Here is a 19672-nt window from a genome sequence, read left to right as displayed (position 1 = left end):
GCGATCTCGTTCTTTCGGTCATGACCCATCCTTCATGACCATAGGTGAGGGTAGGAACGAAAATGGCCCGGTAGACAGAGAGCTTTGCCTTCTGGCTCAGCTCCCTTTTCGTCACAACGGTGCGCTAAAGCGACTGCAGTACCGCTCCCGCTGCTCCAATTCTCCAGCCCATCTCACGCTCCATTGTTCCCTCACTCGAGAACAAGACCCTGAGATACTTGAACTCCTTCACTTGGGGTAAGGACTCATTCCCTACTTGGAGTGGACAGTCCATTGGTTTCCTGCTGAGAACCATGGCCTCAGATTTGGAGGTGCTGATCCTCATCCCAGCCGCTTCACACTCGGTTGCGAACCGATCCAGTGAGTGCTGAAGGTCGCAGACCGATGAAGCCATCATAACCACATCATCTGCAAAAAGCAGTGGTGCAATCCTTAGTCCACCGAACTGCAGACCCCCTCCCCCACGATATTACAAACAGGATTGGTGACAAAGCGCAGCCCTGGCGGAGGCCAACCCTCACCGGAAATGGGTCCGACTTACTGCCGAGGACCCGGACACAGCTCTCGCTTTGGGAGTACAGAGATTGGATGGCCCTGAGTAGAGACCCCCTCAACCCATACTCCCGCAGCACCTCCCACAGTAACTCCCTGGGAACTCGGTCATACGCCTTCTCCAAGTCTACAAAACACATGTAGACCGGATAAGCGTACTCCCAAGCCCCCTCCAGGATCCTTGCGAGAGTAAAAAGCTGATCCGTCGTTCCACGACCAGGACGGAATCCGCATTGTTCCTCCTCAATCTGAGGTTCGACAATCGGCCTGACCCTCCTTTCGAGTACCTTCGAGATCCAGGGTCTACATCCAAAAATCGTCCATGTTTGATGTCCAAATGTTCATTAAGTTAATGCTAACTCTCGCTCTATGTACTGACAATCCGCTTTGTGCTCGAGGTTTAAACTTTCTTTGCCGGTGTTGAGTTTTCCTGTCAATCAGTCTCTGTTTGCCTATAAGACAAAGATCGGTGTCATTTGTGACATATTCTACGCACTATCTTGTGCAGGATACGTATGCATATCAGATTTTTAGAGGCATGTAGAAATGTCCTATTCAGAAGAAGAATGTGAAAATCCTCTCGTCAGTTCAGTCAGACATTTGAGGTGACACTCAAGATAAGAAAAGACATCTTTTACTACATTTAAAGACAAAGATGTTTCCAATACTGTACATCAAACTATTTCTATAAAAGTCACATTTTATAACAACAATATCAGTTGAAACAATATGAAAATGTATTAGGGATAACCCACGTGTACTTACAGAGCTTAGCAGCTTGTTTTAAGTCTATTGCTTGTTTTTGACATTTTTTATGTACTTTTGCTGTTTTGTTCTAGGTCTGTTAGCTGTGCTTTTATGTGAAACTCTTGGCTAAAACATGTTTTTCTCTCAATGAGAATATATTGGCAAATTTAAAGAAAAATCTCACCTTTACAGAACATTCATATATTACGTTTCAGCTTTATATTTTGCTGTTCCACCCACAAATGTACTGTTCTGGTTTGCTGTTAGAGGCTCTGGCAGCAATTATCAGAGAAGAATCTCGATAAAAGCATCTGTACTTTACCTACTAAGCCCCACACAGCACTGTTGGCAACTGGCTGCTGAACATAAAACAAGAGCTTTTAGCACCGAAAGAGACATATATTTGTCTAGGGGGTTGGTAAAGACCAAACCCGGAGCAAAACAAATTGAGAATTTGACGAATATTCCTCAGGTAGACACAAACACGTCTCCAAATGAATGACCATTGTCACGATTCTCATGTTTTGTCACGTTTGTAGTTTTGTCTGTGTTGGTGTTTTTCTTGTCCTTGGGTTTTATTGTGTAAAGTGTTCACCCCCGTTTCCTGCCTGTCTGCTTTATGTCTGTTTCCCTCCCTGATTACCCGATTGTGTTCACCTGTTGTCCTTGTGTTTCTCCTCCCCTGCCCAGCTGTGTCTTGTTCTGTGATTACCCTTCTGTGTATTTAGTCTAGTCTTCCCCTGTGTTCCATGTCGGTTCATTGTTTCCCCTCCATGTTATTTCACGGTCTGTGTTCCCTGTGCAGCTTTATTGGATATTTTGGATTCTGCCTTGTTTTTGCCACAGCTTTATTATTTAATAAAGCTCGCTTTTCGTTATTCTGCATTTGAGTCCTACCTGCTTCACCCATTCGTAACAGAATGAACCGACCAAAAATGGACCCAGCGGATATGGAAGATTTTGAGTTAGATCTGTTCGATCTAGACTTTTCCCTTCAATGTTATCATGCCGAGTGGAAAGGAACTTCTTCTAGAAAGGACAAAGAGGCTATTCTCGAGAGGGCACGAATGGAGGTGGCCGAAATACCTTGGTTGAGGAGTTCGTTGCCGGAGTGGTTACAGCTTTTCACAAGTTGTCCTGAGGACTGGTCCGACGCATCTAACCCTTTCCTCGGATCCGACTACGGTCCTGTTGGAGGTCCACGGAGTCTCCAAAGAGCCTCTAGGAGACGCAGGGTCAGGATTCCAGCCCGTGCTCCAACAGCCATGATCCCGGCTTCAGTTCCGGTTTCCACAGCCATGGATCCATGCACCAGTACCGGCCCGCAGAGCTATGTTTCCTTGCTCGATTACCTGGCCCACACAGCCATGGTCCAGGCCTCGGTTCCAGTTCCAGCGGCTCCAGTTCCAACCTCAGACCTTTTCTCAGGAACCCGTCTGGCGTTTGGAGGTCCACGGAGCCTCCAAAAGGTCTCTGGAAGATGCAAGGCCAGGATTCCAGCCCGTACTCCAGCGGCTCCGGCTCCAGTGCCGGTCCCAGCAGCCATGGTTCTGGCCCCAGCGGCCATGGTTCTGGCCCTGGTTCCGGCCCCGGCAGCCATGGTTCCGGCCCCAGTTCTGGCCCCAGCAGCCATGGTTCCGGCCCCAGTTCTGGCCCCAGCAGCCATGGTTCCGGCCCCAGTTCTGGTCCCAGCTGCCATAGTCCCTTCTCTAGTCCCTTCCCTAGTCCCTCCTCAGGTCACTTTCCTAGTCCCTTCTCCAGTCCCACCTCTAGTCACTTCCCTAGTCCCTTCTCCAGTCCCCCTTTTAGTCACCTCTCTAGTCCCTTCCCAAGTCCCTTCTCTAGTCCCTTCCCAAGTCCCTTCTCTAGTCCCTTCTCTAGTCCCTTCTCTAGTCCCATCTCCAGTTCCCTCTCGAGTCCCCTCTCCAGTCACCTCTCGAGTTCCATTTCTAGTTCCTACTCAAGTCCCGCCTCTAGTCAATTCCCTAGTCCCATCTCTAGTCCCTCTTCTAGTCACTTCTCCAGTCCCCTCTCGAGTTCCCTCTCGAGGTCCCTCCTCTAGTCCCTCCTTTAGTCCCTCCTCGAGTCCCCTCTCTAGTTCCCCTCTCAAGTCCCCTCTCGAGTTCCCTCCTCTAGTTCCTCCTCTAGTCCCTCCTCTTGTTCCTCCTCTAGTCCCCTCTGGAGTTCCGTCTCTAGTTCCCCTCTCGAGTCATGCCTCAAGTCCCTACCCAATGTCCTGGTCTGTTGGAGGTTCCGCTGGGGGTCCTGCCAACTCCATGTTCTGTCCCGTTGGAGGCCCCGTCGACTACTCCTCTGCCGGGGGTCCTACCAATCGTATGTCTGTCTCGTTGGAGGTCCCGCCGTCTACTCTCCTGCCGGGGGTCCTGCCAATCCTATGTCCTGTGCCGTTGGAGGCCCCGCCGACTACTCTCCTGCTGGGGGTCCTGCCAACCCTTTGTCCTGTGCCGTTGGAGGCCCCGCCGACTGCTCTTCTGCCGGGGGTCCTGCCAGCTCCTTGTCCTGTCCCGTTGGAGGTCCCGCCGACTACTCTCCTGCCGGGGGTCCTGCCAACTACTCTTCTGCCGGGGGTCCTGCCAACCCTATGTCCTGTGCCGTTGGAGGTCCCGCCGACTGCTCTCCTGCCGGGGGTCCTGCCAATCCTATGTCCTGTTCCTCTGGGGGTTCCGCCGACAACTCTTCTGCCGGGGGTCCTGCCAACCCCTTGTCCTGTTCCGTTGGAGGCCCCACCATCACCTGTCTCACCGGGGGTCCTGCCAACTACTGGTCCTCTTCCGTGGGGGATCCTGCCGAAGCCTGTCCCACTGGCTCCGGTTCCTGTTCGGCCGACACCGGGTCCTGCCCGGCCTCCGGAGCTGTCTGGTCTTCGCCCTCGAGCCCGGCCCCCTGAGAGCCGCGGTCTTCTCCCTCGAGCCCGGCCCCCTGAGTGCCGCGGTCTTCGTCCTCGGGCCCGGCCCCCTGACTCTTCCTGCCGCTGCTTTTGCCCTAATGCACGGACCCCTGAGTTTGCCCGCTGTGGCCTTCGCTCCTTTTTGAACTTTGCCTTGCCCCCAGGCCGTCCACCCGAGACCCCCTCCTTGGTCTCTGCCTTGCCCCCGGGCCTTCCAACCGAGACCCCGTCCTTGGTCTCTGCCTTGCTCCCGGGCCTTCCGCCCGAGACCCCCTCCTTGGTCTCTGCCTTTCCCCCGGGCCGTCCGCCCGAGACCCGTCCTCCAGACCCCCTCCACCCACCCTTTCTTGGCCCTAGTTATGTGTCCTCCCTCCGGTCCCCCTCCACCCACCCTGCTGGACCTTTTTTTTTTTGGGACGTCTGGGATCCGTCCCTTGAGGGGGGGGTTCTGTCACGATTCTCATGTTTTGTCACGTTTGTAGTTTTGTCTGTGTTGGTGTTTTTCTTGTCCTTGGGTTTTATTGTGTAAAGTGTTCACCCCCCGTTTCCTGCCTATCTGCTTTATGTCTGTTTCCCTCCCTGATTACCCGATTGTGTTCACCTGTTGTCCTTGTGTTTCTCCTCCCCTGCCCAGCTGTGTCTTGTTCTGTGATTACCCTTCTGTGTATTTAGTCTAGTCTTCCCCTGTGTTCCATGTCGGTTCATTGTTTCCCCTCCATGTTATTTCACGGTCTGTGTTCCTTGTGCAGCTTTATTGGATATTTTGGATTCTGCCTTGTTTTTGCCACAGCTTTATTATTTAATAAAGCTCGCTTTTCGTTATTCTGCATTTGAGTCCTACCTGCTTCACCCATTCGTAAAAACAATCATGTTGCTTTCCAAAACTTGCTAACAAGTTCCAGAACTGAATATGGGTTCATAACTGGTTTCCACGGCCCCCAAGTGGCCTAAATGATAGATTTGAAAGAAGTCCCTCATTCTGCATAAATTCAATGATGTATGAAAGATCTAACAGTAACAATGAGGAATTTATTAGAAATGTATGGAATATCTCACACAGCATGTAGCCTGAACATTGTGAAAATGATGATGCATGGAAATAATAGAAAACATTATTCAGTAACATAATTAGTTAAACAGAGAATACATTTTATATAAAATTATCAATCTTTATAACTTGTATTAGTTACAGTAGGTTAGGACAGTCACTATTCACCAACATGTCTAGGCTGGCAGAGCCTTCATTGTGGTTATAAGATGATTCAATAAAACTCTTTTCACAATATGGATTCTCTCATTTCTCATGTTTGATGCACTTGTCTGTTAGATCGGAGCCGGGTCTCAGGAGGTCCAGAGGGACATGAGCCTGGCCCACATCTTCTCAGTGGGGATGATGAGCTTGTTGATATCAGGAGGATTTTTAATGAGAAGGTAGGAGCCTCCCAAAACAGCTCCTGTCGCACCGAACAGCAGGCCGCGGTTTATCACCTGTGAAAAGTACTTAAATTAATTAAATAGGGATCAGCTTTATGCACACACACTTTTTAATTCCTAACACCTTCCCTTTTTAAATGAATTCCTTTTTGAGGAACATTCGTAGATTGAAAGCAACAAGCACATCGTAAAAAAAAAACTGTCATACTTTACTCTACTCTAGACCTTTAGTTAGTCCTATTTTGTTGTTTTTAACTAATTTAGGGATGAACTGAAGATTAACTGCTGCTGTAACCTATGCCATCTTTTACTCCTAAAACATTAGCTGAACATGTACAAAAATAAAGTTTCCTAGAATAAATGGATATTGTCTAGCAGTAATTATATTGCATGTTACTTGTTGATATATTTATATCAAACTGTATTGGACAAAATCTAACTTTGACTGAAAAGTTAAAGTTTTATGTAAAAAAGTGATTAGGTTTAAAAAATAAACCTAGTTTTGTGTATAAATTGGTATACTGCATTTTTCTTTGTGCTGCCTACAGGCCATTCTCTTTCAAATATCTCAGGTTTATGGAGTAATGGATTACATGTAATGGGATTACGTAATCAGGATTAAAAAAAAAGGTAACTGTATTCCCTTAGTTACATACAAAAAATAAGTTATCAGATCACTGTCCATTTTTCAAAATTGGGGATAACTCAGGATAATAATGTTACTAAAGACCCTAGAAAGAGCATCTAGTGTTTGTTGTAAAGGATCAGATGTTGTCTCTTCTCTGTCAGCTGTTCTGTTCTGTAGGCTAATACTCTAAGAGTGAATCTATACGCCTACTGCCTGAATCTGCTTTTTTCACTTTCTTTGCTTCATTTGTTCTGTTTTTAATTCAGTAGGTGATCCTGTATGTTCATAACATTGTGTGTGTGAGCTTAACTAAAACGGAGCATTTTGTGTCTGTTCAAGTTATCTAGCTTTTGCCCCAAAATTCCACCGGGTCGAAACTATTGACAAAAGAGGTTGTTAAATCCCGGCTGTCCTCCTGACAGGGGACCATTACTGCAGAAGACATCAGGTCATCAGACAGTTTAGCACAGTACCAAGGACTAACTGTCTCATGACATCCAACAACAGAAATCAGAAGGAAAAAAATGGTGCTGCAAAGCTGTATTTGGGAATAAAGTATATAAGTACAAACAATAAAGTAAATGAAGGGGACCTATTGTGCTTTTGGGGGTTTTCTCTTTCCTGTAGTGTGTTCCCTTCAGAGCAGGGGTGTCAAACTCAAGGCCCGGGGGTTGAGTGCAACCATAATGCCTATGTGGCCCGCGATGAAATTGAGTTGGACACCCCTGCTTCAGAGGGAGTTTTTCTCCCACACACTCCCCCCGGCCTGAAATGCCTCCATTGGACTCTAACACTCGCGCTTCTATTGGCTATTACTCCAAAACGTTGTTTGTGATATGCTAGGGGGAGGGACCACTCTAAGCGGTTGACCAATCACAACAATTAAGAGGCAAATATCATATTTATTTTAAACGTAGTTTTACATATAAAACACACAATATGCTGATTTAAAATTCAGGACTTTTTCTTGAAATGTAGTATTCACAGACCATAGTAATTCTACTTTTACTCAAAATAATTATTTACGCTTCTACCACCACTGGAAATATATCATAAAATAAAATTGTACGCAGTAAAGATGAAATAAAAGAGTCTAAAGAGAAGACCGATTTTCTTACTTTGTCCTGCCATTGCCAGCGGTCCACAGCCTTATGGTACCTTGTCCTGGTGAAAGTGACCTGGAGGCAGTGAAGTACATAAATGAAAACGTCTTCTTGTATCAGACATTGATTATGTAGTTCACTAGGACACTTACCATTGTGTAAAGTGGAACTATTGTATTTGGCAGGAGGAAGTGGAGGAAGTTGTCGAGATGTTTTCTGAAAAGGAACCACTTTGAGTTGACATGGGCTCTCATCTACAACAAAAACAAAAAGGACAAGTGTTTAGTGAAGTGAACCACCTTTCATTCATAACGCAATTTCCTGAAACTCAAGAGTCTAATTTACTCTGAAATATTTGGGGATCAAGCAAACACAAAGTGCCAATTTATGGCTTTTGGAGAGCCTGAATTGTATTGGAGTGTTAGGGAGCTGGCTTCCTGTCAGATGTAAATCTCTACACCCAGAACTAAGACTGACTTTCCTCTAATTATGAAGGGTCTTTTATGGGTAGTGAACGGGCCTACCAGGACAAGACCAGGGGCCCAAAGTGTCAACGCCCATTGGTCCTGAGCTACATAATAGGCTTGTTTGAGACAAGCGATCACCGTCTTGCTAGTGCGTTGCATGATGGTTAGTCATTTTGTCCGACTTGCTCTGGAGGCTCGCCCACATGAGACGTTGAAATCTCACGGGACAAAGACGCCCGCAGCCTTGAGAGCGAGGCGCGAGGCGGCGCAGTTCCTCTCCACGGGCTGCGGAAGCGAAATGCTTGATGGGAAACGACCAAACGGCTCGCTGGTATCTCGAGCTGTGCGCTCATTGGTGGTTTTTACCCCGTGCTGCTGATGAAACTCTCCAATTGGCTCGGCAAAAGTTTGTTGTTGTTTTGTGTCAGTTTTACGTCGCCACTTCCATTCCCATTTTTCATCATTGTTCCACAATGTTTATCATCATGAAATGTATGTCTATATATTTTAAACTATACTTGAGTTGCACTGCTTACCGTTTTCATGCTTTATATATCTTAGCATATTCATACACACTGTTAATACTGCTCATACTGCTCACAGGCTGCTGTGTATATCTAGTGTATTCATACCCCTCTGTTTATTCATCATTCAATTCATTCTATATGTTATTCTCTAGATTGTGTACATTACTTTTCACTTTACTGCTTGGTGCACCTGGTTAGAAGCTAAACTGCATTTTGTTTCAGTACCTGTAATATGTGCAATAACAATAAAGTTGATTCTAATCTTGAGCAGGAACAAATGTATTTACTTGGTACATATCTGACATTAACGATTATACACATTTGTGCATTCTTTATAAATGCAAACCGAGTCAAGCCGACTCCGGAGGTGGCGGTATGCACCTTCAAGCTGTTTGCAATCCGCCAGAAGAAGAAGAAGAAGAAGAAGAAGAAGAAGAAGAAGAAGAAGAAGAAGAAGAAGAAGAAGAAGAAGAAGAAGAAGAAGAAGAAGAAGAAGACTCCGAGCTGTCCGACTTCAGGCAAGCTTTTTGAGACCTCCCCCGGCTGCGATCGGCTATTCTCGTCTACTCTCGAGGCGAGCCGCAGCTCGTCTCATACAAGCCTATTGTCTGTCAAAGAGACACGTGCCAACCAGGAAGTGAATCAAAATGACCACAAAGACACTTAAAATGACTAAAAGAGGCAAAAAGGACCATAATGAGACCGAATCAACTACAATGAGATGCAAAACAGTAAAACTAAATAGCTAACTAAATGCTACAAACAAACTACATTGTGATAGTATGGCTTGATGACAACACTGCAAAGCTAAAGGTGGCTACAATTCTGCCTGATTACATTTATCAGTCTCATATCTCATTGGGGTAAGGTATCTTGCCCAATGACACATCGTCATGGGGATCCAACCACTGACCTTCTAATTAAACAGCTAGTTAAGTTTTGTTTCTATGGTTATGTCCCCTGATAGCTTGCACCGCTTCATACAGCTGTTATCTGATTGGTTGTCAGGGAGGTAAAAAGGTCAGTGCTAAGAAGATACAAAACCGGCCCACATCAATACTGATTTAGTTAAATTGGACATATCAAATACATATGCATTACTTCAATGTAGTTGTACATGGCCAAGTCTGCGATGGCGTGATCGTCTGGAACTCGCACTCTGCTATACTCAGGCAGGACAGCACCTGGGTGGACACACAAAGGAAAAAGGCCACACTTTGTTATGAAATCCTCTGTCTCATTTAATCCATGCTCATTTCAAAAGTACTTACTGAAATCCTCATTGAGCTGCTCCATTATTTCGTCGAACACAATGCAGTCCTCAAAGCCCTATTAATTACAAAAGTACAGATGAGTTTCTATTTAGTTATTTTTCTGCCTCTTTGTTCTCCTCGATTGAGTGTTACTCACAGCGTTCATCCCCTGCCCGTAGAAAGGCACCACTGCGTGTGCGGCATCGCCCATGAGGACACATTTATCCCCAATGTGGTACGGGGAGCACTTAATAGACACCATGGCCAGCCCAGGCAGTCGGAAATAATCCCTCTTGAGAGCATCACTGCAACACACAGATAGTAATAAAACAGTTAGCAACTTGTCATATAAAGATCAGAATAAGCTATATAATCCAAAATAGTGAAACAGCAAAACAGAAGAACAAAAACGTTATTGAATGCCTGTGCAGTCTAAAGTAACCTCAGTGTGGAAGTGACTGATTTGTGTTGGAGTAAACATTCCTTAAAGAGGCCCTGTTATGCTTTGTGGATTTTCCGTCTCCTGTGGTGTGTTCTAAAGGTGTTCGTGCATGCAAGTGGTCTGCAAAGGGTAACATTCCTGTGTTCCCTCCAGAGGGAGCTTCTCTCCATATTGACATCACTATGTAACGTTTGCGTTTCTATTACACAACAGTCAGACAGCTCACCAATCAGAGCAGACAGTGCTCTGGTTTCAGACAGAGGGTGAAAAGAGGTGCTATAGCACAGGCAGTATGAGAAAAATAAAGAGCTTTTTGAACATTAAAGGTCTCCTATTATGCTATTTTTAGGCATATATTATGAGTCTCAGATATATACAAATATATAAAAAACATGTCTATGATGTGTTTTGCTCAAAATACAAACAGATCATGCATTTTTGACATCCCTCATATCCCTCTATTCCAGTCCTGTTAGAGAAACGCTGATTTTGGGTCCTTAGCTGGAAGAAAAAAAAGGAGGAGGCAGAGCTAATGCCTGCTCAGAATTCTATCGGCAGATACAGTTACATGTTGCCGTGATTAAACGTCATCATGTTCCAAACCACATCAAGGACTATTTCTGAAACAGTTTGGAACTCAAATGCTTTTTCTCTTGCGGGTTTACCTTTTTTTATTTCCTGCTTTTTTACACATACCCTCTCCAGTACAGGTTAGCTCTGAGTGTTAGCAATGCTTGCTAATGTAAACAAAGACCATATTACGTCCAAAACACGGCAGGCATTGTTTCCGACAGCAATGTTTCTGATTGGGCCGTGGGTCCACATTTCTGATATTAAGTCATATCGGACGCAAATCTGGATCAGCTCCGTTGTACCCCCGTTTTTAGAGATTTGTGTATGGAGGAAAAGAGAGGGTTTTGTTTTTTGACACTTTGTGAGTTCCCTGACACACCAGGGACACATATTTATGTATAAAATACATCAAAAAGTGCATTTTGCATGATAGGACACCTTTAAAGCATGGAGACATGTCACAGTAGAGGCACAAAATACATATATGAACCTCCATAAAGAGGACATAATAAAGCTCTGCCGGCTTAACAGAATACATGTAAGGGGTAAAGTAATCAGGAAAGAAAAATAGGGAACTGTATTCCCGTACAACTGAGGACAGGATGCAGGATAAAGCATGTAGCACAAAGGCTCCAGGAGGGGGGAGGCAGTGTTGCTCTAAATGTTCTAGCATCAGCTAAAATGGAGCCAAATGTGGGTTCACCACAGACGCAAGGCCCTGATTCAGCAACAAGCTGTCAAAATTATATAAAATGAAGATGGAGATGAAAAAAGTGCTTCATGGATAGGGGTTGGGACATCTGACAAATAAAAGATACCACTTTACGAAATTGTCACGTGGGGTGCTAAGCGGCACAAGCTATCAGAACTAAAAAAAATCAAAACGTATCTGGCCGTTTTTACCACAAGGCTCTATATAGTGGGTAGAAGGGGGTATCATGCACCCCCCTGAAATATACTTGTAATCAGCTTTTCTAGATTGAAAAAATGGTGTAGAAAACGATTAGCTATGTTAAAAAGTTGAAAAATTGTCCCACGTATATTTGTTCCCCAAATTAGTGTTTATTTACCCTAAAAATCGAGTTTCACTCTTTTTACACCTTTCACTATATCTCAGCCATTATTGCAGATAACTGAACAAATAAGGTATCCAGATCCATGTTTTGAGGGTCAAGGAACACAATAAAACTATTCTTAAAGTGATCACATATGTCTGTGGCATGCTATTATGCCAATTAGTGCCGCCATTACAAGAAAATAGCATTTTAGTCTTGTACCAAGAACGATGTATTTTGCACCGACAGAGAAATATTCTTATAATCAGTGTTTCCTAAGTGGAAAAAGTATGTAGAAAATGATGAGCTATGTTAAAATGTTGTCTGGATGTCCCACATGTATTTTTTATGCAAATTAGTGTCACAATTGCCAAAAACGGAATTTTCACACTTTTCACTCTATCTCAGCCAATATTGCAGATAAATGAACAAATCTTGTGTCTAGACCCATGTTTTGATGATCAAAGATCACAATAAAACTATTCCCAAAGTGATCACATGTATCTGTGGCATGCTATGCAAATTTAGAGACGCCAATATTGCAGTACAGTAAGTGAACACATAAGGTGTCCAGACATATGCTGTGTATTTAACCAATATTTATTTGTTTTGTACTAGCCTACAGCAAGGGTCAAACATCATAATATAAGTATTGATGTGAGTACTCTTTTCCATTCCAGATAAGCAGTCAAGGTTTGGCTCTCCACTATCTGATTAATACTCAATCTGAATCATCTTTTTCAATGCTATCATCAGAGTCAAATTCCTCTTCCTCTTCGTCTTCCTGTTCACGCTCTGTCGTGTCCAGGAGATCAACCAGGGAGGTTGGCAGGACAGGACCACAGGACCACACCGGTCTCAACACTCCATCAGTCCTCATCCATCACTGCTCCTCATCATAGGGGTTTGGTTTTTCTAAAATTGATTCATCAGCTCGCTTGTACAGGGCGACGCGATGGTTCACACGTTGGACGTGCGGCTTCAGAGCATCATAGCATGGAGGAAGGCGAGCCAGGTCAACCTTAGACTTGGCAGTGAGTTTATCGTCCTGCCCCACCATTTTGGGCAGCAACTTGGCACGGACTACGTCCACTGAAGACTCACGACTCTCTCCATATATTAGACAGGTGAATTCCTCCAACTGCTTCATCACCTCAGGCTTGACATTCCAGTTGTCACCGAGTTGACTGAACGCCCTGTGAAACTTCGGGTTCTTCTCCAGCTTTTTCAAGGGCCCCACCTTCCCCTTCCCTTTGAAGGCACTGGTGCAGTCTTCTCCGCTGAACACATGGAATCCAAGAAGTGTGGCACAGTAGTCTTCTCCCAGGTATTCTGCGAGCTCAGAGAGGTTGAGAAGTTGTCTATGTTTCCCTGACCCCGTATCCAGGTATATAGTCAGCCTGATGGCATGAGCGTGGTAAAGAAGAATCACAAAGATATCTGTGTCAGGTGTTCAGACTACAGCATTCTTGTACCCAAGGGCAGCAGCATGATGAAGGTAGAGTACCACCCTTGTATCAGTCTCTTCCTGGTTGCTGTAGATTGTGGGGAGCTCACTTACCTCAACCCGATACACAATGGGACATTGCACTTTGATCAACAATGACCGAGACTAGACACAAATCACAGATAATCACTTAGAGTATAATTAAACCATCAATCACTTTTAATATGGGCTTTCAATTTACCTTGTCATTTGAGGAGAGAAGTTGATGGGCTCTCCATTCCACGACCAGCCCTGTCATTTCTGTTCTTTCCAGCCTTGAAGCTGCCTGTTGATCACTCCATAGGAGTTGACAGAGTTGCTTTTTGTTGTCATAATTTGTGAGAAACATATTGAAGTCATATGGCTTCCTGGTTGCTGGTCCAGCCAAAATGATCTTCTCTGAACTGCCACGTCTCAAGCTCTCCTGTGCTTTGATAGATCCTGGATGATAACTGTCAGTCGAGAACAAAAAGTGCTTTTTGACCATCATCTGATCAAGCAATTGTATTCATATCTCCCCACAGGTTGGAGGAAGGTTGGTGAGGACATGGAGCAGAGCCATGCCATCCTGAATGAACAGGGCATCCTTAGGGTATGGCAGATCCTTTGGGGTGGTGTCCGCCAGAATGTAAAGAAAGGGTCCAATCATAACCACATGACGGACAAATGTATCTGGCCAACACCAGATGATGGGTAGGGCTTTCATACAGACACCCAGATCAAATGTGTTCAGGACCCACCTCTGATCCACCTGATCAGTGGCTAGCTCAGAACGCTTCAGTAGCTCACGAACAACTGTATTGTCAGTGATTGGTTGATGGATGGGTGTGCCGTGAAGTAGTCCACTGTTGATTGTCTGAGTGGAGGAGTACCGGTTGCAGAGGTGAAGCCCCCGAGTCCAGGCACAGGCTGCTGTCCATTGCTTCCGATGTACCTGATAAAGAGCCAGCTGTAGTACACTTGCATCTCAGTTGCATAGACTGTGTCATTCTCTGCTGGCGGTGTGAATGATGAGCCATCATTAAACTTTGGGTCGGCGCGAGTGAAGTGCAAGGGTGGGAGTGTTTCTGGTGTGTTGACTTTCAGGCTACGCTGTTGCGACTTGTCGATGATGGGTAGCATTCGAACCTTGTTGCTCTCAAACCCAGGCTTGACCTCCTGGACCATGATTCCCTCAGCACTGTTGACAATGTTGCTGCCGTGCACACTGGGCGTGGTTTTATTCAAATTGTCCCACTCACAGTGGAATACCATGTTTCCCTCTCCTATCACAATTGCGGGTGTCCGATAGGATGAGACTTTGTCCAGGACCTTTGCCAGGGCAGTTTCCAACTCCAAACCAAATCCATAGCTCTCAGAGTGGCCAAGCCTGTGTAATATTGTGGTGAGCTGCTTGCTTCTGAACAAGTGCCTGACAGTCACACAGAGTAGAATGTGTTTTGGTAACTTCCATTCTCCCTCTGACACTGCACGGCACAGTTCTTGCCCAATGGAGAATACCAGGCGCTTCATCTTTTCATTCGTCTCCATGTCTTCCTTGCCAGCCATAACCATGCTGAGAAACCGGACGAGGTCTGTGGGTAGGAGGTTTTCAGGAGTGAGCTCCATGTCGTCAGCTGTTGGCGGCCACTGTAGGTCTTTGGACTCTCTGAAAGCCTGCAGAATATTCTGGCGGAGTAGGAGAGCAACGTTTTTGTACTTGTCTGTGGTTCCGAGAGTGTAAGCTCGTGCAACGGCATTCGATACCGTGATTTTCAAGCTGTACACCAGCCAGAAAGAAATGGCATCAGCATTGTCTTTACATGTAATCGCGCCGCCCCCAAACGTCGCATCGCGTCCGGTGTGAACGTAGCATTACTCTGGCATCTTGTGGCAACTCCCGTTGAGCAGCGGCAGATGCCTCGGCAAGTTGTGGCATCTGTGGCATATGCCGGAAGTACTTGCCACAGATACCACAGAGTAGCGGCCTCTGTGGCATATGCCGGAAGTACTTGCCACTGCCTGCAGATGCCACGAAATGTGCTTGCTGTCTCTCCAAGTCAGTAGCGGCGGCAGTAGGACTAACGTAGGTCAGGCTCAGAGGCAGAGCACTGACTGGCTGGGCTGCTCCCATCTCTCCCGGCTCGGCTCCCGGCTCGCCGCTCCCGGCTTGCCTCCCGCCGCTCCCGGCTCGCGGCTCGGCTCGGCTGCCTCCAATACCCCTTCCTTCCCTGCTCTCTCTCTCCACTCCGGTACAGCACCGTAACGTAATGTGGATTTGCATTAGGTAACGCGAGATACGGCTGATACTTGCGCATTAGTTTCTGTTATGGATCAGTATCAACAGTCCTGCCAGTAACGTTACTATATTATCAATGTTACTTTAGTTATAGCCTGATATATGATAGCTAACTTTACAATGTTGTGATGTGGCGTTAGCTAACATTCTGTAGCTAACGCCGATCACTCACCAAGATAGCTGCCCAGTTCTCCACTGGTTCTCCTCACACCATAGCTCAGTTTCTCTCCGATGGCCGTTATTTCTTCTAATCCTTGGCTGCTCCTGGTCTCTTGGACGCCTAGCAGGCTCATAATTATAAGGTTGTGATCCGTCATATGCATTCGAATATACATGTTCAACTTCTTCTGTGTCTTCTGTGTCGAAACTAGCATTGGGATCCATGTTTATTAATACGTTACACCGGCCGCTCTCCCCCTTGTTTCCCCTTTGTTACGTCACACGCGGGAGGTCACGTGGGGAGGCTTTTTTGATGCAGAAGTAATAATTTCTTACAAAAACGACGCCAGATGTCACTGTAGTGTATATTTATGTATATTTTTTTGAAAATCTAGTATATACATCATTTTCCTACACATTTATCCACAGGTGTCTTTAACCTGGAAGTTGCTCTTTAAATTTTACCAGGATGCAGTGACAAAAATATTTGGGAAGGCTTAGCCTTCCCTAGCCTACAGTACCCGCCGCCCCTGCTTAAGCCTTTCGTTAACAATAAAGCACTTGGCCGTCTCTAGTGAATTCTTTTTGAACCTGTAAAGACTTCCACTGCTGCCTTGAAGTATTCGCAAAGAGGTCCTGACTTTTAGGCTGGATTTGAATTGGGCATCTCACCTTGAAATACTTTCCCTATCTCTCCATCACCGACAACATGAGGTAATGGGAAGTTGGTTGACACTGCATTGACGTGCACGTTGGCACTATGACTAGGACTCAACATTGAAACGTAAGAATCCTCAGTCGGGGACAAGAAATTTGGAGCAGTTCGGAGATTGTACTCTCAAGTTACCTCAAAATCCTGTTTCATTATAAGTGTCTCAAAATGGCTGAAACAACTTGGCAAGGGCGTTACAGAAAGCTTTTAACCAACACCATGAGGTTCACATCAAATTAAAACCAACCCATGTCACAGTAAGGCTGCGGGAGACAATGGATAGAGAGAGAGGGGGAGGTTAGGAAGTCACCTACACTCCTATCAGTGGTATGGTGTCCGCAAAGTATTCCTGGAAAAACTCCATGACTTCATCTCCTGTGGTGATCTTCTCAAACTCGTCAAAGGGCATGAACAGGGTGCAGGTGAATGTCTTGTCCTGAATAGAAAATTAGAAAAAAACGAGTGGACAGGAATGTTACGCTCAGATGCATTGTGACACATTAAATTACAACAATTCAAATTTAACTCAGAGTACTGTAAAGACCCCTAAAGCACATTAAAATATATTTCTAGAGGACTTACAAAGAGCACTATTAAAATGTGGCATCAAATAAGATTTAATGCAAAAAATGTAAAGTCCTCAATATTAATAATCTCTTTTATACCTATAGACAGAGGTGGAAGAAGTACTCTGATTATTTACTTAAATAAAAGTAGCAATACTAGAGCTAAAAATACTCACTTTTGCATAGCGAGTACTTTTACTTTTGGTATTTAAGCAACAGATAATTATTTTATTAATTGATTAAGGTCATTAAAATAATTGGGGCATTAATGTGTTCATCACTTCAAGGTCCGTTAACCCAGTGTTTTTCAAAATGGGGGCCCCGACCCCCCGGGGGGCCGCCAGGGGGGCGCCAGGGGGGTCACGCAAAGTTTGAGGGAAGTTTTTTTTAAGTTTAGTTTTTTTTAAGTTTAATTTTTTTTCGATGTTATTAATAACTGTATATCTATCAATGGTCCGTGTACGTTTTGTTAGTTTGATTTTTCGTTCGAACCAAAAGCCAAAAAACGAAAATATCAGCCTTTTTTCGTTTTTGATTTAAAACGGAAAAACGGAAAACCAAAGCCGTTTTCCCGTTTGTGTTGTCTGAATCAAAAGACGGATAACGAGAACACCTAATAAAAAAAAGTCTGTACGTTTTGTTAGTTTGATTTTTCGTTTGAACCAAAAAAAACAAAATACCAGCCTTTTTTCGTTTTAAATTAAAAAATTTAAAACGAAAAAACGTGAAACCAAAAAACGTGAAACCAAAGCCGTTTTCCTGTTTGGTCAGTGTATGTTTTGGTCATTGGATTTTCTTTTCACAAATGGAAATTCAAAAACAAAAAACGACTGGATATTTGATTTTCGTTTTCAAATTGAAAAACCAAAATTGAAATACAAGGCATTTTTCTTTATCATGGTCAAAAAGGGATTTACTAAATTTAAAAAACGGGATGATTTTCATTTTCTACTTCTCAAAACTAAAAATAAAATCACTAGAAAACAGAAACAAAAAACCCCCCGTTTTTTCATATTCTGCTACCGGAAGTTGTCTTTCAAAATAAGAGCGCAGATGAGGATGGTCAATCCGTGTATCTACTACGGTCCATTTGTTTTCACAACGAAAACAGCCAAGACACATATTGAGCCCAGAAAATGAATGTTATTAAGGGCTGGAAATATAACAGGCGGGCCTATGTCTAAAATGGACAACATTGTTAGGAGATTTAAACTATAGCCAGGGTTGGGAGGGTTACTTTGTAAATGTAATCAGTTACTGATTACTGATTACATGGCTCTGAAAGTAATCCGAATACAGTTACAGTTACGTGTCTTTAAAAAGTAACGTAATCAGATTACTTTCTTTTTCCATCTAAAATGGGTATGTTTTGGTGAACAGGAGACACAAAAAGCAAAAGGAAACTGAACGTGTTTTTACTGTTTTAATGGCTTATCAAGAGCACAACTGAAACATCACATCTGAAACGATTTAACAACATAATACACTTGTTGGGGATGCAGCTTGGGATGTGAGGAGTGAGTGAGGGACACGGCTTAGAAAGGGCGTGTCGCCTTCTGTCCTGCCAGTGTTGGCAGGACATGAATTAAAATGTCGAACTCGGACTTCATTTTAAGGACATTTCGGCCAGGGGTGTAGAGCTATATTTGTTTAAGCACCTGATCGGCAAAACAGGAGAGGAGAGTGTGTGCACCAGTCTGCCTTGATCTATGAATTCCTGTCTGTGACTCTCACGGTATCTGCTGCCCGCAGCTGTTTTACAGAAGGAAAACCTGCTTCACTTCATGACATCTCTGTCATGCCTGCCATGACAGAGCATGCCATCTCTGCCAAGAGGCAGCGGGAGGGTTAACTCAGCCTCTGAGAAGACGAGCTCGCAGTGCCTTTCGCACCGCCTTCACTGTGTTTACCTTCAGAAATAATCATTAGTAAGGCTAAAGAGCGACCGCAGGCTGATGTGTTTTAACCACATGTAACAGAGTTATAAAGGTTGGTGTAAAATCCAGGTTAAATTGGAGAATTACGCCATCTGGTGTTACAAACGTGTGCCTGCATTGCTGTAGCTTTGTTACCGCAATGGATTGTGGGAGGTCCTCATACCGCGTGAGGATCTGTTGAGAGTAAGGTGCTATTGTATTATGTCTGTGGACAAAATGTATGTTATTATTTTATTAGGACAATAACGTTCTGTTGTGTTTGTTTAGTTTAATGTTAGTCGTTTAATGCTCACAGCAACATGTTTCTGTGTGATTCGCTATTTGTGTTATATGATTTATTAATGTGTTCGTCAATAGCTAATTTGAGCTAATAGGCTAACGTGAGCGTGGTGCTATCTCTCCAACAGAACGCAGCTCACGTGTTAATTGTATGTGTCCATTGCAATGCAGGTATGTGAGTTTTGTACACCAGTTTGTTTATGTTTAATGTTTCACATTGTTACCACTATACGATCATGGTTGTGTTGTTGAATATTGGATTGTAAAGGAGATTTATATACCGCGTGAGGATCTGTTGAGAAACGCAGCTCACGTGTTCATTGTATGTGTCCATTGCAATGCAGGTATCCTATGTATGGAATAAACTGAAGTAATCACCAGCTCTGAGTGGTCTGTTGCTGAGAGGACACCACACCGGGGTTACACACACACACCTCTATATACACACACGCGATTTAAACGCAGACTTGTGTTCCTCCATGTTTCGTTGTTATTGTTTCACTGAGCAGACCCGCGATTTTTTTTCAAACGCTTTTTTGGCCCATCTGCGGTGGTAATAGGTTTTG

The 19672-nt window shown here is 44.5% G+C and overlaps 1 protein-coding gene across 1 annotated transcript in view; it reads right to left on the bottom strand.

Annotated features, from left to right (window-relative positions):
• Nucleotides 1-5216: 5216 nt before the first annotated feature.
• Nucleotides 5217-19672, bottom strand: part of kmo (kynurenine 3-monooxygenase) — a 49304-nt gene continuing 34848 nt past the window's right edge. Inside the window, exons 9-15 of the mRNA XM_034100118.2 lie at nucleotides 16639-16760; nucleotides 9777-9924; nucleotides 9638-9695; nucleotides 9468-9550; nucleotides 7525-7626; nucleotides 7388-7447; nucleotides 5217-5695 (exon numbers count right to left, since the gene is read on the bottom strand). Coding sequence (XP_033956009.1) covers nucleotides 5549-5695; nucleotides 7388-7447; nucleotides 7525-7626; nucleotides 9468-9550; nucleotides 9638-9695; nucleotides 9777-9924; nucleotides 16639-16760 — 720 coding nt within the window. The 3' untranslated portion in view covers nucleotides 5217-5548. The remainder of the gene's footprint in view (nucleotides 5696-7387; nucleotides 7448-7524; nucleotides 7627-9467; nucleotides 9551-9637; nucleotides 9696-9776; nucleotides 9925-16638; nucleotides 16761-19672) is intronic.

Source organism: Pseudochaenichthys georgianus, chromosome 15, assembly GCF_902827115.2.
Source record: "Pseudochaenichthys georgianus chromosome 15, fPseGeo1.2, whole genome shotgun sequence".
Taxonomy (NCBI): domain Eukaryota; kingdom Metazoa; phylum Chordata; class Actinopteri; order Perciformes; family Channichthyidae; genus Pseudochaenichthys; species Pseudochaenichthys georgianus.
The sequence above is the reverse complement of the archived record's forward strand: the minus strand, read 5'-3'. Positions and strand labels throughout refer to the sequence as shown.